Source organism: Phalacrocorax aristotelis, chromosome 3 (genome assembly GCF_949628215.1).
Source record: "Phalacrocorax aristotelis chromosome 3, bGulAri2.1, whole genome shotgun sequence".
In the NCBI taxonomy this organism is placed as follows: Eukaryota; Metazoa; Chordata; class Aves; order Suliformes; family Phalacrocoracidae; genus Phalacrocorax; species Phalacrocorax aristotelis.
This window is the reverse complement of record NC_134278.1, coordinates 114,517,974-114,535,573: the sequence shown is the minus strand read 5'-3', so window position 1 is coordinate 114,535,573 and position 17,600 is coordinate 114,517,974. Positions and strand designations below refer to the sequence as shown.

Here is a 17,600-nt window from a genome sequence, read left to right as displayed (position 1 = left end):
ATGCCGTTTGTTGAAAAGTGTGAAACCTCAGCTGAGCCACCAAACATCTTGAGTACAGATGTTTGGAGAGTCAGGGAGCATGCCAGTATGCATGTGGTCTTTGTTTTTAAAGCAAGCTATAAGAATCCCACCTCTCTCATCTTGAGTTTTAGGGAAGGGTATACATTTCACTGTCCAAGAGGACCAATTAAAAGGCAAGGAAATTAACGACCAGCCTATTTCACCTGAGTGTTGAGGAGGAAAGTACCATGGCTAACCTTAGAGATGACCAGTCCAGTCAGATAAACGTGAAGGAAATTATTCAATTAATTTAAATTTTACCTTTTCTTTTGTGACTTTCTTAAGTTGTTTTTTTCATAGTATTTTTACTTTGAGAAAAAGACAAATGTCTTAACAGGTGATGGTATGCCAAAGTTTGTTGGACAGTGGACACTGTGCTAATCATGGGCAAAAATAAGGACCTAGCAATGTAGCATCAGGTGTTGCTTTTCCTGTCAGCCTCACTTCTGATTTTCTGTTTCTTGAATCAGGCAATAGTGTCTAAAAGAGTAGGTAAAATAGTTGCACATGTGATTGGCTGCCCTAAGGCTTTTTAAGAGCTGCTAGGTAATTCTTGATCATTATTTTAATTCTTATTAGTCTGAGTAGAATAACAATTTCTGTGCTTTTGTTTTTATCTGTTACCCTAGGTAAGACCTTAGTGGCATATCTTAACATTTGCTTTGTAAAATACTTCTCTGTTTCTCTGTTATCACATAGCTGTGAAACTGAACAAGCTATTTTTATAGAGGAAAAATTAGACACAAGGTAAAGACTTCAAGTATGGCTCTGCTGATCATTACAGTGCCTTAAAGCTAGTTGCTCAATCTATGTGTTGATTTGAGCAGGCTGAATTAAACATTTAATTTTCTGTATATATTTGAGTATTAAGATCTGCCAAATGCAACTGATGGCAGCCAGCACATGCAAGTGGATGAATAGGCCCCATAGCAGGAAACATGGAGAGAGAGGATTTAGATGCTTCTTTGTAGCCCTAAATTAGGGGCCTGGGATTCACCAACCAAACCTTTCCTAAGCTTATGTGCTTGTGGAGTAGAAAGAGAAATAAAATGGAATGAACCACCTTTGCGTAACAGCTTACTGCTTAGTAGTCAGCCACAAATATCCTCAGCTAGGACTGTCAACCTAGTCCCTGGCCACCAGAAGATGGACTGAGAAATTCTTTTCCCCTGTTGAAGAATGGTATCTGTTCTCTATGAACAGCAGTGTTCCAGGGTTTAGGCACAGAATTAAGAGAAAATCTGACTCTGTTACATTATGCTGAAGATATCTGATGCTAAATTAATTTTTTTCCACTGAAAAAATACTGCCCAACTACCTCCATCTTGTGTTACTTCTCCGAACAATTGCACATGTTAAAAATGTTTCGCATGGTGGGGTATTTTTATAAAAATCATGTTTAAGTGCTTATGTGAGCAGTTCTTTTAAGACCTGGTATGGAAGTGTATGCAAGTCTTTTTGTAAGCTCAGTTGCTGAATGTGTGTGTATATTTTGCAAACTAAAATTTAAACAAAGAATTTATATTCTAAACCATTTTTATTTCTCAGTAATAAGATAGTCAGTGAAAGTTAATATTTTAAAAAATTATTATATAGAAAGACATTCAGTCCACAAAATAGAAATGTATGGTAAATTATTCTTAAGAATCTTTCTGTAATCATCTTCAGCTTGACGTTTGTGACCTGTCATAAAATGTATATAAATATCTGTTATCTTAAGAAGTTGAAGAGGGCTTGGTAAGACTATTAAATTTATATACATGGGAAGTCACTTTTGAGATGCTTTTATTTTATGTGGGTTTACTCCCTACCTTGCTGGTAGGGTCTGGTTTTCTGGTCTTCTTGAAAAGGTCAACTTGAAAAATCTGGATTGTTATAAATGCAAATTTTTTTTTTATTTTTCAAATTTCAGAATGGAGGGGATAGGAAAAAATAATAAGGAAAGTTCAAACACTGGAGAAGATGCTGGGCCCAGTCTTGCTACCACTAATAGTGCTGGGCCTAATCTCACTGCCAGGAGTTCCATGCCTGCTCCTGCTATGCCAGAAGATGCTGTAGCCAGATCTGTTCACCATACTCGACACGTAGCAAGCTCTTCCTCTTCCCAAGAGTCTTTTACTCTTGCAAGCCGAAGGCTATCTAGGTTTTGCCGGAGCACTAGTGGAGTTCTGTCCTTGCAAGAAGTTTTCAAAGAGAAACAGGTTTAGTATTCAACCTTAGGTCTTGAAATAGATTTCTGGTTCTTTTCTCAGCTGATTAAGTTCAGTTTTACTAAATTTTACTTTAAAGTAATAGAGGAAGGAGGCGGGAGATATTACCTGAATAATTTACACTGAAGCAAAGCTGTACCCAGCTTAGTTCCTGCAAATATTTACCCACTCTAGATTCTTAGTTTTAAATTAATTTGTGTCCTTTCTGCATTAATATAATAAAATTGAATATTTATTTTTCACAATGAAACCAGTTAATGTGGTATAGAAATATCTGAAATCTAACTGTAGTATATTTAATATTTACTTTTCCTTGACATATCCTCATAGTTGACTTTACATTTTATAATAATTCTTAATAGTCTCTTCTTCTGCTAGCCTCTGAAAATGTAGATTTTTTCAAAGAGTAGGGCAGTTGTGTAGTCGTATAATACAAGACAGTAGATTTCAGCATTAGTTGCAAGTCGCAGGTGTTTATTGCTATCACTTTGTGTATTTTTAGTTTGAAAGACATGTTTAATATTTTAGGCTCGATACAAAGAACTAAGAGAATATCGAAGAGCAAAAGTTGATGCTTCGTATAAATACATATTTGAAGTTCTCAGTATCTGGCTAGGTTTAGACTTAACAACTGTGGAAGAAATAATTTTGGATGCCCCTTCGGTGAGTCTGTTCTGTATGTTTGTTATTTCAATTTTTAATCAAAATATGTAGCAGATTGCTCCTTTAATATGAAGTGTTATTCATCATTTAGATTGTTTCTGCCAAAAAATGTGATTAATAAGGCACACAACTCATCTGAAATGATACCTGACTAAATCATTCAACTTAGTTTCTAGCACATTTGCAAATATTCCCAGGGTTTTTGATGGTGGCTTTTTCATCTTTCTTATCTCAAGGAAAATCTTATTACTGCTGCTATTTTGACCCAAGGGATTCTTGTCACATCCACCAGTTCCAACTAGTGTTATCCATCTTAGCCTGACATTCTTATGTTCTAAAGATAATGGTCTTTATTTGTTAAGCTAGTCCTCACTGAAATGCCAAAGATCCTGCAGAAATACATGTAACTTCAGAGAAACATTTTGAAAATGAAGTGTGTTCTTTAGTAATAAGAGGGATGATTAATCCTGCACGGTTTAATTAATGTAATTACATTTGCAATGATCCATTAAATAGTTTCCAGTTTTGAGCACTTTGTTTAGTTTTGAATGTTTAATAGATGAGGTAAAGTGTGTGAGTAGATCCCAAACCTGTGGAACTTCTGAAAGCTCAGTCATTCTTTGTGTGTCTTTGGTCTTGTGTCTTTCATAGTGTTTCAAAGTGCTTGAACAACCAGGAGCAAACAGCTAAACTTCAGTAGAGTATCAAAACTGAGCATGGCTCTATGTGAAAAGATGTGTGAAAAGATATGGCTCTATGTGAAAAGATATATGGCTCTATGCCTTCTCCAATTGCATGATGTTATTTATGTCTGTTAGAGATATTTGACTTAGCATTCAAAACTCAGCCAGATATTATCTCCTTTGAGCAAACAAATCAATTGTTAGACCTTCAGCTGTTCAGTTACAAGCCAAATTTAGTCCCAGTACAAATTTGTTGTTTATTGTTTGTTTACTGGTATTTATATGTCGTACGTATCTTTAGCAATCGTATATGTATGATTGCTAAATGGTATATATAGTTTTAGATCATCCTGACTTCATGTAAAACTGCTGTTCTGCAGTGAGCTAGATTAATTCCTACACTTGAGAACCTTTGGGTTCTTAAGGGATTTTTGGTGTAGTTTTGTTTTGGATTCGGGGGGGTACTGCCACCAGGACCATCTGAAAACATTTTATGGTTGGAAATTTTCCAGTTTCCAGTTTTAGTTTATTCATAAGCAGTTTAGGCTGCTGGTGCTGTGATAACATTGTCATTTCACAAATTGTCAGTTAGTAAATTCCCATATACATATCATGTCTTTGACATCCATGAGTGAAGTTTTACCCTTTAAAGTATTAGCTTGTATGCGTATTCACGCAGTGAGTGTTAGTACCACGTGGAATTGAAGCAGAAGCTTTCTGCAGAAGCAGTAGCCACAGGGACAGCTCATGTCTTACCTCCTGTGTAAAATCATACAAGCCCCAATAGTTACTGTTTGCCTTTATCTTCCTCTCAAGTTGGAGTGCTTTTTGCAGTATAGAATCTTTTTCTGATTTTTGTTATTGCCCTTTCAGCACTTTACCAATTTATCTTTTCTTTCACTCTTTTTGGGGGGAAATTTTCTGTACTTTTCTCCATTTTAACCCTGTTATACACTAGTGCCTGTTAACCAAGGGGAATGCGCAACATGCAGTTCTAGAGCTGGCTTGCTTTTACTTCCTTTATTTTTTACAGTATTGTCTTCTCAAAAGAGTGGGTTTAAATTCTGTCCACCTGGATGTCACTTGTTATCCTATCACCATTCTGATTCAGATTTTATATTTATTTATTTTGGGGAAAAAAGTCATGCTTATAAGAAATATATCACATCTAGAGGTGTATGCTTTGAACTTGAACAGGTGGTGCATCTCCAGACATATCTGATAGCTAAATTTCTGACTTTTTTTGATGGGGAGGAAACAGGAGGTTTCACTACTACAGTTGAGCCCTTCAGTTGGACAGTTTGAATGCCTGGTCACATCGTGTTGAGTTAGTCATCCCTGTGGATAACTACAGAGACTGTGAAAGAAGCTGGATTTTGACCAGATCAGTACCTTCTGTTCTCCTCCAAACCTCCTTTTGGTGCTTTTCAAAGCTTTGTTCACTTCCTGCTAAATCACATATACTGGTTTTACCAGGACACACAAATTGCCTAGGGCAGTTTGAAAATTCAGGTATTGGAAACCCTAGCTATAATTTCTTGCAAGTTCTTCAGAACAATAATCCATACACAAACAGTGTTTTTTTCAAAGCTTTGCATCCTTACTATCCAAAGCACTTTGTATAACATGACAAAATAAAAATGGCCACCTAGAGACCCGAAGTGTTTTAGGGTGGGCAGTTTATGGATGGATACAGCAAGCTAATTATGGGGCAGCATGATTTCCCTCAGATGTGATCTCATGTGTCCTTCCGGAGGCCAACAAAATGTTCATCATCATGAAAAGGTTTTGGAGCCAATGTGGCCAATTAATGGGTAGAGCAGCAATAGCAGGAGTATGTCAAGTCATGGAGATCTGCTGTGTCTGTCCCTAAGTCTTTTATGACCAGTTACTTTAGTGGATGCTTTAGACTTTCAGATCTCTGTGAGTGACACAATATCCTCCATTGTCTATGCATTACTGGACAAGACCATAAACATTGGATATACAGTTGTCAGGAGCTAGGCTATGTGTGTGTGCAGGTTCAGTTCTTGAAGGCAATATTTGAAATATCTCTTATGTTGTTTTGTAACTCCTCACAATATCTGAGGATAAACATTACATGCCACCAAAACCTTAAACAGTGGCGTGGTCAGATTATTTTTGAATGTCTTAAAGGCACATAAAATTTTAGTATTTTGAGTAACAAATATTCACCTTTTGATTTAACAGTTGGAAGCCTTTGATTCTTTTTTTGCCAAGGGAGGAAGTAAAACATTGAAAGTTTTCTATCAAGAAGGAAATGCGCCAGGAATAGGTAAACTTTTAGCAAGATTAATATAGGCAGATGTAATAGTGCCTTCTATTGTTAGTTTTGTTTAATATTTCCCAGAATAAAATTTGTTTTCACTTGTTCATAATTTTGTAGTCTTTTGCTATAAGGGCTGAAAATTCACACTTCAAATGCTCGCTTCAAGTCAAACTGTTTAGAAAAATTTTAGTCAATTTCAGCCATTCTTGGAAGGAAGGCTATAAAAAGATAAGTTCTTCTGAAATCTTAAAGTGGTTGCAACTTTTTTTTCTTACAGGAATTATGCCCACAGTTCATTAGAATCTACTTTTATAAAACCTGTCTGAATTTGCATTTATTATAAATATTTAGAATTTTTTAGTTTTCACATGCTTAGTAGAGTTAGAATTTAATGTCTAAAATCTCTAATGATTCTCTAAACACTGAACATGCTGTTCCCTTACCTATTTACATGAAACGGTCAAATTGCATAGGATTATATCCACAGAGGACCTGAGGGTGTCTCGTATTATCTATTTTCTCACTTAGGCATGACATTTTGTTTGATAGGGTGAATTCAAATAAACCAAGTACCTCAGTCACAAGCAAATTAACCCGCAACAATGGGCCTCAGCAAATTTTCTTTTCAGTGCAGTGCAATATGCCAAAATTGCTTTGTAAGACATATGTTCTGTGTTTTGTGTAGATTTTTAATTGTGTGGTTAATTACAGCCATGGATTCTGCCATTTTTGCTTTTACACACAAAAGAAGAAACTAAATTATTTGTATGTTGAATTTTATTCACTACATTAATTTAAAGCATTTTATAATACCTTTATTTTTAAAAATAGTGACACCTATGAAATTCTTTTCAGAATGTGGTCGGATAATTCCAGGAGTTGTAAAAGGAAGTAAAATGATGCGATTTTATGTGGACAATACACCAGACAAATTCGTGGGATTATGCTTATTTTTCATTCGTTGTAAGAATGACACCCCTATAAGTTCAAAAACTATACATGAGGTATTCTCTCATATTTTAAAAACTAAAAAATTTAAAAGTAGATAGTTTTGTTTCATTATTTGTTTCACTATTGTCATATAACTAAAGTTACCAGTAACTGCGTTTTTTGAATGTTAAGCTATATCATGATCTTTGCATAGACAATAAATAGCTGTATTACCTCAGCAAATACTCAGGATATCTTGTGAATTCAGTGTCTTACAGGACTCTTGTTAACGAAGTCGGAATTGAGATTAATTTCTCATTCTCCTTGCTGTTTTTGAAGAGGTTAAAGCCACTAAGTACATTTTAGGAAATCTCTAAACTAGAAGGACTCACTGAGAAGATTATATTGCAAATACCAGGAGAGGAAAAGTTTACTTGTACCTCTCCCTCTTATGTATCTTTGAATGTGTGAAATGCATGTTTATCCTATGTAAATTATGTAGTGTGAGTTTTCCTGCTTTGCAACTATATAAGAAATTTATTATTAGATAACTGTGGGCTTCATTCTTATTTATAACTACACATGTTAATACTTGTGCAATGCTCAAGGGGCAGTAAATTGATAAGAATCAGGCCTATATATGTATTTTCTAATCGATATGATTTCAAACTCTTTGGACAGAAAATCCATTATTAATGTATATATTTATATTAAATAATAAAAGTGTTTTATTTCCTTTGAGAGCTGAGAAGGTGAAGGGGCAAAAGCACTATTAGAAGTAAAAAACAAGGTCTGTCTAATCAGGAGTCTCACTATTGGTCATAAATATTACTTTTGCATCAGATTCCTTACTGAAGTGATGGAAAAAGGGAATTTATGTTCTAGGAAGTTTGTTACTTGAACTATGTTAATATTTGCTGATTTGAAGGGCATTTAAAATAGTAGAATATTAAAAATAGTCAAAACTTGTAAAGTTTAGTTTTGGAGAGTAGACAAAAAATTAATCTGATCCAAAGTAATATACGTTCAGTCAGATAATTGCTTCTAATATAATTTCAGATGTGGACATTGAGGCATTTTTGTTACTTGCATTTCATTACTTAGTACCTAATTGTAGATGAGGAACACTTAGAATATTTTTAATTGCTATGTGCTACTTAAAAAATTTCCAAACTTTCTGTATGATAGGGAAATAACTAAAATTAAAGAAATATAACCTGACAGCCTTCTACAACTGTATTAAATCATTATTGATTTCCCTTTTTTACTGAAAACAGTATCTTATGGTCACATTGTAGGTATCAGTATTTTGTAAATATTTTGTCTCCTTAAATTAAAGTTTTCATTGGCAAATTAGAGTGCCTTTATTAAAAAAAATACACTGACTTTATAATACTGTTTCCAGTCTACATTACTGCATTACTAACAATCATTCTGTTACAATGCAGGATATATTCTTTGGTGTTTTGGATGCCACTGATGGACTCCTACGTGGTGTTAGGAATATGATAGAAAAGATTTTTCTCCCTGCTATCTGTGCAACAAATAATTGGGGTGTTTTAAGTCAGACCAAACAAGATACAAAAGACAAACAGAACTTTGTGGAAACAATTAACAGATACATTTCATTTTTAGAAGGTAAGCATTGCATTTAGAAAACAGTCAAAGTAGAGGAATTCTATTTAAGAATTTCCACTTAAAGGCAGTAGCACAAAGGTAAGGAACTTCTCCTGTTGTGCAAGGAAAAATAAAATAATCAATTACTTGCATAATAAATGCATAGGTAGGTTAGTTACTTAAGAAAATTCTCTAGTGATATGTTTCTTTTAAGGAGGAACAGTTTTGGGCCCCCCAGTTTAAGGAGGACAGAAAACTGCTTGAGCAAGTCCAGTGGAGAGCTACCAAGATGATCAGGGGACTGGAGCATCTCCCTTATGAGGAAAGGCTGAGAGACTTGGGTTTGTTCAGCCTGGAGAAGAGAAGGTTGAGGGGGAATTTCATCAATACCTATAAATATCTAAAGGGAAGGTGTCAGGATGATGGCACTGGACTCTTTTCAACAGTGCCGGATGACAGGACAAGGGGCAATGGGCACAAGCTGGAACACAGGAATTTCCACTTAAATATGAGAGAAAACTTCTTCACTGTGAGGGTGACAGAGCAGTGGAACAGGCTGCCCAGAGAGGCTGTGGAGTCTCCTTCTCTGGAAATATTCAAAACCTGCCTGGACACGTTCCTGTGCCCCTGCTCTGGGTGTCCCTGCTGAAGCAGGAGGTTTGAATGAGGTGATCTCCAGAGGTCCCTTCCAACCCCTACCATTCTGTGATTCTGTGAACACTGGATTTAAAGTAAGAATTTTCTAGTTTATGTGAGTGTAGTTAAATGGCTATTATGTTGAAACAACACTGATTGCAGACAGTGTTTAAATTCCCAAATGTAAATTGCTTACACTGCTAGAAATTAATTTTAGAGTCTTAATTGTTTCTGTATTGTATTTGGATTTTTTTCAGGGGCTGTAATAAGCATTGAAGGGACTGTTGAGTTGAAAAAAATAGATTACATTGATTTTTCTAAACTCCAGTCCTTTGAGCAAGTAACTGCAGCAGCTGATAATCTTGACATGGTTCACCAGCTAGAGGAAGTACTTATGATATGGTATAGACAAATTGAACGGGTAAGTTGTTGCTTTAATACATCAGTCAAGAATGAATGTGGATAGATATTTATAAATTATATACAAGGTTTGCCTGAAGTGAGTTGAAAGCTTCAGCTGCATCTCCACCTGAGTGAGACAAGTGCTTAGTCACAAGTGAAGTAGGTAGTCCTTATCCAAAGGAACTTACGGTCTAGTAAGAAAAAGGGTTTCTGAACAGTTAATAGACAAATAGTAAGAAGGAGAAGACAAAAGCATGCAGGAGTAATAACACTGGCAAGTACCACATATATATACAGTTAGGTATTCTCTATACATACCTGTTAAGATTCTGCTGCCAGTCATGGTATGAGATACTACTCTTAGAAAGGTCTTTGACTAAGGCCATTAGAGCATTTTTTTATCCTGTGTAAATGTTGCATGGTAAGGTCTCAGTTATCCAAGAAATTAGTGTGTGAGACTTCTGTGATAAAGCACAGAACCCTTTGACAAAATACAGATTCTGTGTAGAGTGGGACATACTCTACTTATAAGGGCATACTATCTTCAGTCTGTTTAGCTCACAAGAATAAATATGTAAAAGACGTGAAAAGAGCTGACTGCACTTCTGTCGACTTATGAATGAGTACATTTATGGCTTTATGTCTGATAATTAGTGTTTTTATTAAAATAGCTCTTCAATTTTTTAACACGTGAAGTTACATTTGGTGCATTTCAATCCCTAAATTCTGATTAAAGAAAAAAGTATGGATATATACTGAGAGTCACCCAGTTTATGACAGCAGTTGAACAGATGTATTAGTTGCCTTCATTTCAGTTTAAGAATATGATTAAGTGCAATTCACAGTTAGGATGCTTTTCCAAATCAGAAACATTTTCATGTGTCAATAACTGCAAGCTTGTTCCTTTTTGAGTTAGTATCCTCAGCGTGTTTCTTCTATCCTATATAATGATTTGTCTATTCTCTGTAGTAGACATTTGGTTTTTTTCAAATTGATTGCAGGTTCTGATTGAGAGTAAGCAGATGAGGAAAGAAGCTGATGATTCAGGTCCACTGACTGAACTAGAGCACTGGAAGTGTATGTCTGCTAAATTTAGTTTTATTATTGAGCAGATCAAAGGACCAAACTGCAAAGCTGTCATTAATGTACTGAAAGTTGGACATTCTAAATTACTAAAGGTAATCTTTTTCTTTTCTTTACATTGTTTTTTACTATAGTAGACAAAGTTTGTGATATTTATTTTGTTTCATTGCATCTAAGAGAGATTTCCTGAGGAGAATTAAGAGAGGAAAATTTAGGTATGGTGCTAGTGTGCTTAATATATTAACGAAAGAACAAGACATTTTTAGAGATACAGGCAAAAATTATTGTAAATGAAAATAACTTGTATTGCCTCCTTTGGCACTGCCTTTTAAAAATTAATCTACCAAGGCTTACTTCTGACAAATCAGCGTGAGTTAAAGAAATAGTTCACTATGTATGAAGTTTTTTACAGTAGTGTTTTACCTCTAGATGTGGCAAGAGTTAGATGCGAGAATCACAGATGCAGCAAACGAATCAAAAGATAATGTGAAATACTTACGCACACTTGAAAAAGTTTGTCAGCCACTTTATAATTATGATATTGTAAGTATGCTTTTCATCATTCTTTAAGCATAGTTTAGGTATTTACATAGAATTCCCAGAGCAAAAGAAATCTTTGTTTGCTTAAAAGTACATTTTTCTAATTTACTTTTCTGTTTTTCTGATTTTTCTGATCTTTTCTAAATGCCTGTCAAGCTACATGTTAAAGCATTAGTTTATTATATATGACATAAAATATAATATTTTAGAATATGTATTTTATCAATACATGTAAATACATCTGATCACCTAGTAAGGCAGTCCTGCTGCCAATATTATTTTTACAATAAGCTAAAACAGGCACATATTTTATAATACAAGAATCTCAAAATATGTCTTTCACTGAACATTCCAAATGCATCAATGAATAATCGCGCAGCTGTAACCAAAGGGCCAAAATTTCAGTTATATAGAGAATAATGAAACCTAATGAGGTCCTAAATGGGTAAAATAATATTTTGATATTGAAAGCAGTATTATCTGCTTCTATCTGCAGAAGTACCAGCTAGTCAGAATTTAAATGATTGGTTGTCCATGTACACGAGTCAGCCCTAGTTCAAGGGATCAGTAATTGGGTATATTAACTATTAATTATTATAGTAGGTCTATGTTTCTAGTAAGTGTTGCAGAATATGATGGAAGGAGGAAATGCCCTAGGAAAAATCACTTGTTCTGCTTTGGTTTTTAGTCCTCCTTCTTTTGGTCCTACCTGCCTCCTGACCTCTGTCAGGAACTGTTGCATTTCTGTTGAATTTCTGGCAGCTTAGGATCCTACTTCAAAGTTTTAACTGAGACGAAGCAAAAAGACTGTGATAATATATGACATAGAGCTGATACTGCATGGAATAGTAGAAGAGAGGAATATGATAAACAGTATTACTAAGAAGCTGTTTATCTTCAGCTCTTCAGAGTATCGCTAGAGGGTGCCAGGTACCAGGCCATAAGGATGAGCTGCTTCATAGGACTTATTAAGATAAAATTATCTTAGAGCACAGACAGACATTTATGGGTGGAAACCCACTAAAGAGTTCATAATTTTCCTAATACAGGATAGTTAACTATAGTTCTTTCTTTAATCTGGAACAATTTGAATACATCTGAATTTCTGTTTCATCTCTTGAACATTGTTCCGGATATCATGATAATTTAGGTAGGATTTTCTGTGGTATTCAACTTAAAAATAAGGACATCCAAGTTAAATATATCCTGTTTTAAAAAGAACTGCATTCTGGATTGAGTTGAATTTAATATCTGATATTGAAAAGTATTTTCAATATTAGTAGATCAGGAATGGAGTACATGCAGATTGAATATATTTAGTATGTGCATCAAATATGGCATTTATGCAGTATCACACATAGTCACATTTGTAGCTGAAGTGTGTTACTATATAAAAATTTAGACTGAATGTTTATCTCGGGGCTTTGAATCAGGGAAATCTCTATGCTGTCCACTCTTTGGAGCTTTATTTTTGTCAAGGATTAAAAAAGAAAGCCAGTAGACTCAGATTTCCTGATTACATTCTGGGGGTGGGGTGGTGATGATGAACAACATGGGAACACTGAAGGTTGTTTTTATACCATATAGCCCTTCTTTCACACCCTTCTGCCAAATGCAAATCCCTGTTATGTCTATCCACAGTATTAGTGTCTTTGCTTTGAATTTGCAGGCCAAAGTTAATTCCATGAGCTTGGCTTCTCTGTAGAGGGATAACAGTCAAAATTACTTTTTCTTGATATTCTGAATTGCTACTCTGATAAGTCCCTGATAATGTTAAAGAATTATCATGTTTTACCTTTTTTTTTTCCTCTTTCTTCCAAAATACTTTAGCAGTGATTGAATTACAGAATACTTGTAATACCACGGATTGATTTTAATTCTGTGAACCATTATTTCATGATGTGTGTGAAAGATTTAGATATTTCATATGATGATTGAATTAATTAGGCACTCATTAATGAAATTAACATTGTGACAATTTAATGAGTTTTGGGAAATGTCTGAATTAAACATTTTATATTATGATTGTTATCACAACATAATTGCATAGGGTATACTGAACAGCCATACTTGAAGGAAAACGAAAGCATTAATCACAGACAACCACTGTCAGCTGCCAGAATACTTCCTTTTGTTCAAAATAATGCAACCTGTACTTTTTGAATTAGCATTCGATTTTAAGAGTCAAAATAACATATTAAAGTATTCATATTAATATCTTCAATCTGATTTCTTACCAAATAATCTAAGAGTTTTATTGTTTTTACTGGTTGAGGTTTAAAAATTTGTTGAGCATGATTAGCTTTTTTTTAAAAAAAAAAAACAAGAAACCTCTTGGTAAGATGCCATGCCATTTTGAAGACTAGTTCATGTTATCTACAGAGAAATGTAATTTAGAAGTTGTCAATAGAATAAAAATATAGTTGCTAAGAATAGGAAGTAAAATTTTTTTCAAAACTCTGCTCTAAGGTATCAATGACACATGGAATACCAAACTTGATAAACACTATACGAATGATTCACCGTGTTTCACGGTATTACAATACTTCTGAGAGAATGACATCATTGTTTATAAAGGTAAATATATTAAGTATAATATTAGTTATAAAAATCATGTGACTTTTAAGAAAAAACATTCATTTTGTTTAAATCAGTAGGACATTTGTTAAAAAATGGTAACAAATAGTGGGTGTCTGCACAGGAAAGGAAGAGAGAAGTCCCTTGTCTTCTGGAAGGAACTTTGTTGTGATTCTTGGTTCAGCAAAATTAACTTTTTTCTTATCTTCCTGATCAATCTCCTGATCCGAATTAATCTGTTCAGTTGTTGGCTAAATCACTGAATCCACAAAGTTGCTTTTATTATCAGCCTTGAAGACCTCATGAAGCAGGTGGCCATCAGTCCAACTAGGCTATTCCTCCGAAAGGTATGAAAGGCAAAAGGTTCCTGTTTTCAGAAGCAAGTCATACTTGAAAAGTTAATTGAATCTCAGGTCATAAACTTTGTCACCTTAAATAGAAAATTAAGACCAGCTGGGCAATTATACAAATGTCTGTAGTGGAACCTAGGTGTTCACTGCAGGAAAAGACAGCTTGTGTAACGGTTTTAGAACAAAGAAGTCCTTCATAAGCACATCCAGTAAGCATGTATTTAGAACACCCCAGGTTTTAGTGTGAAGTTTTGTTACAATTCGATTTGAACTAGGATATTAAGAAATGTGCTTTTTTGAGGCTGTATTTATCCACAGCTGGGGCTGTTTTCCATACATCAGATGTAAGGTATCGATTATGCAGCAATGTTTATATAGCCTGTTATGTAATTGGTTTTTATATGTTTGTGTAAGGACACTTGCTAGTGTATATTATTTAATGGTCTAAGGGATGGAGCATTTCACTGCAGAGACTAGTAACAAACTGGTTCCATGAAGCTGTGTTAAGAAACAGCAAAGAAAAAGCTCTCTTTTAATCCAGTGGCTTAAGGTCTCCCTTACTGTTCGCTTCTATTTAAGGATTGCCGGAGGTGACACTGGAGGTCCTATCTACAACTTCACCAGTCACTGTGTTACAGTGTGATGCTGCCTATTTTGCAGCAGTTTTCAGTCTTTATTCACTTAGGGATTCTTCAGACCTGCTTACAGTACTCTCATGTGTCAGGAGAACTGTTTTGAGTTGTTCACATTATTAAATAGACAGAAGATTATTATCTGCCTGTAGGTGTTCTCTGATATGTGTTCTCTATATCTGTATTTATCCCTGTACTCCTCTCTCTCTTTCTGTCATTACAAAATTTGGATTTTTGTGGTTGAGAAGTAGGAGAATGTTCTCTCCTTTTCATAGCCATGGGAGACCAAGGTAAAGACATAGTGCTAGGACAGAAAATTCTTCAATGGCAGTTTTTAAATAAGGATGCATGCACTACAAAGTGTGTAAAGATGACAATGTAAGTGAAGAATAATTAGAGTTAAATAACTTCTTTTTGTTTTTGAGTTATGGTTGGTGACATTCTGTATTTATGCATATATATTGCTGGACTTGTATTACTCACAAATACTTCCTGGGACTTTAATACACTTCTGGGAGTGTTTTAAGACTTTTTATAGGGTGCCTGTCATGCATATGACATATATTATGTAGCCACTATTATTCCCACAGGTGAAATTTATCCAAACTCTGATAGTACTAATACGTGCATTTGGGAATTTTGTTAGATTTTGCAAAACAGGCAAATTTGCTTCTAAGCTTGAGACCTACTAGTTTTCATTTGTCTGCACTAGGTTACAAATCAAATGGTCACAACATGTAGAGCCTATATTACAGATGGTGGCTTGTCTTGTGTCTGGGAGCAGGAGACATCAACAGTCATTGGAAAAATTAAGGTTTGTATTTTGGTATTTTATTATTTACCTATTGAACCTATTGATTTATCTATTGAGATGCACAAGGAAGTCCATATCAATATGTATGAAGTACTTCACACCTCTACTGTTTTATTTCATGATGCTTTGAGTGGTTTTCCATTTCCTAGCTCACTGGTATTTGTTGAAATTAGAATGGCCTCGTCTTTGTCAGGGTGGTCCATCACTGACCATATGTGCCATATCAAGAAATTTTGTCGTCCTGCATAATCCACATTTTTCCCTCTTGAAGGATATCTGATATGGTCCAATTTTCCTCTACCATGGGCAACCTGGTATTTGAATAGACCCCCCACTTTGCTACAGTAGCTCCTTCCAATACCAGATTTCCTTGGCATACCATGAAAGTTCAGTTCTAAGAGAGTCTTCCTCTACTTCAGATGATGGTGACGTATTAAGAACAAATTAAGCACATGCAATATGCCATGGCAAAATACATCCAGCTGTGATGTTATTGGATGCCAACACTGACTTCATTTCCAACTTCTCCTTTATCAGACCTCAGATACTGACTTCCTATCTTACCCAGAAAGGCATAAGGTTTCATAGTCCTTTAAAAATTAGGTCCAGAGGTACAAAAGAGAATGTATTGGAAGTGTGTGTCCCCTGACTTGACAGGATGATATGATTCTAATAATTCATCCATTTCATTGAGGTAATCCTGTGGCTGTTCTACAACTGGCAAGCGCTCATTATTCTATGAGAGAAATATAAACCCAGTTCCTAATTATGGTGTTCAGTCTTCATTCTAGTATATGTATATTTGTCATGGTTTTAGCTGGGATAGAGTTAATTTTCTTCACTGCAGCTGGTATAGAGCTGTGTTTTGGACTTAGTATGAGAATAATATTGATAACACGCTGATTTAGTTGTTGCTGGGTAGTGCTTGTACCAGTCAAGGACTTTTCCAGCCCCTCATGCTCTGCCGGGTGCACAAGAAGCTGTGAGGGGAGGGGGCACAGCCAAGGTAGCTGATCCAAACTGACCAAAGGGATATTCCATATCATATGACGTCATGCCTAGTATATTAACGCGGGGGGGTTGTCCGGGGGCAGCAGCAATTGTGGCTCGGGGACCAGCAGCATCAGTTGGCAGGTGGGGAGCTGTTGCATCACTTGTTGTTTGTTTTTTTCCCCCTCCTCCTGAGGTTTCATATCTCTCTCTCTCTCATTATTTTCCTTTCCATTATATTATAGTATTACTGTTTTACTTTAATTATTAAACTGTTCTTATCTCAACCCACGAGTTCTCTTACTTTGGCCCTTCTGATTCTCTCCCCCATCCCACAGGAGTGGGAGGAGTGAGTGAGCAGCTGCGTGGTGTTTAGTTGGTGACTGGGGCTAAAGCACAACCATATTCTTGAAGATCTACACATTCCTTTCAGTGAGGACCTTTTTTCATTTCCTGTAATTCATAGCCAATTGTTACATATACCTATACATTCAGTCTGGTGACCACCAATATATCGTGATAAAATCTGCTTTCTGTTTTCCAAGAACCGACAGAAGATGTTGTATTCCAGGGATTATAGACTTTACATTTCTCACCAGTCAGTATTTTTACATCTGGTAAGGTCTTAGTATTTTAAGTAAATAATTGACTGAGAAAGATGGATTATTCTTCAAATTCACTTTAATTCAGACTTGTCAACATACATTAATTTGTATAACCGATTTCCTTTAAGTCCCCTGGGAGTTCCAAATGGCCTACCCTGTTATGCCAAATTCCGTCCTTATCCAGAGGAGAGTCTGACCATTCTTAATTAAGCTAATGGCTTTTCTTAATATTCAAACGTCTCCCTTAGAGCAGGAGTCGTCACCTGCTCTTCACTGGCCTCTAAACCACTCTTTACTTTAACAAGAACTAAGACTTTCCTTTCTTTTTTTGGTGACTCATTTCCCAAGCTTGTCTTTCACTGTCCTGTACTGTTCTATGTTGATATGTTGCAAATATTTGCTACACATACTGAAAGAAAACCACTGTATATAAGTCATTACTGCCTGTTGACTGAAACTAGATTTGGTGGTAATTAACCACTTCGGAATGACAGTAGGTTTGAGTTCTCCAGTCTCTC

The 17,600-nt window shown here is 35.4% G+C and overlaps 1 protein-coding gene across 1 annotated transcript in view; it reads left to right on the top strand.

Moving 5' to 3' along the window:
* Positions 1-6,725: 6,725 nt before the first annotated feature.
* Positions 6,726-17,600, top strand: part of DNAH8 (dynein axonemal heavy chain 8) — a 138,688-nt gene continuing 127,813 nt past the window's right edge. The window contains exons 1-7 of the mRNA XM_075089890.1: positions 6,726-6,910; positions 8,285-8,474; positions 9,347-9,510; positions 10,493-10,669; positions 11,004-11,117; positions 13,584-13,691; positions 15,386-15,487. Of these exons, the coding sequence (XP_074945991.1) occupies positions 6,746-6,910; positions 8,285-8,474; positions 9,347-9,510; positions 10,493-10,669; positions 11,004-11,117; positions 13,584-13,691; positions 15,386-15,487 (1,020 nt within the window). The 5' untranslated portion in view covers positions 6,726-6,745. The remainder of the gene's footprint in view (positions 6,911-8,284; positions 8,475-9,346; positions 9,511-10,492; positions 10,670-11,003; positions 11,118-13,583; positions 13,692-15,385; positions 15,488-17,600) is intronic.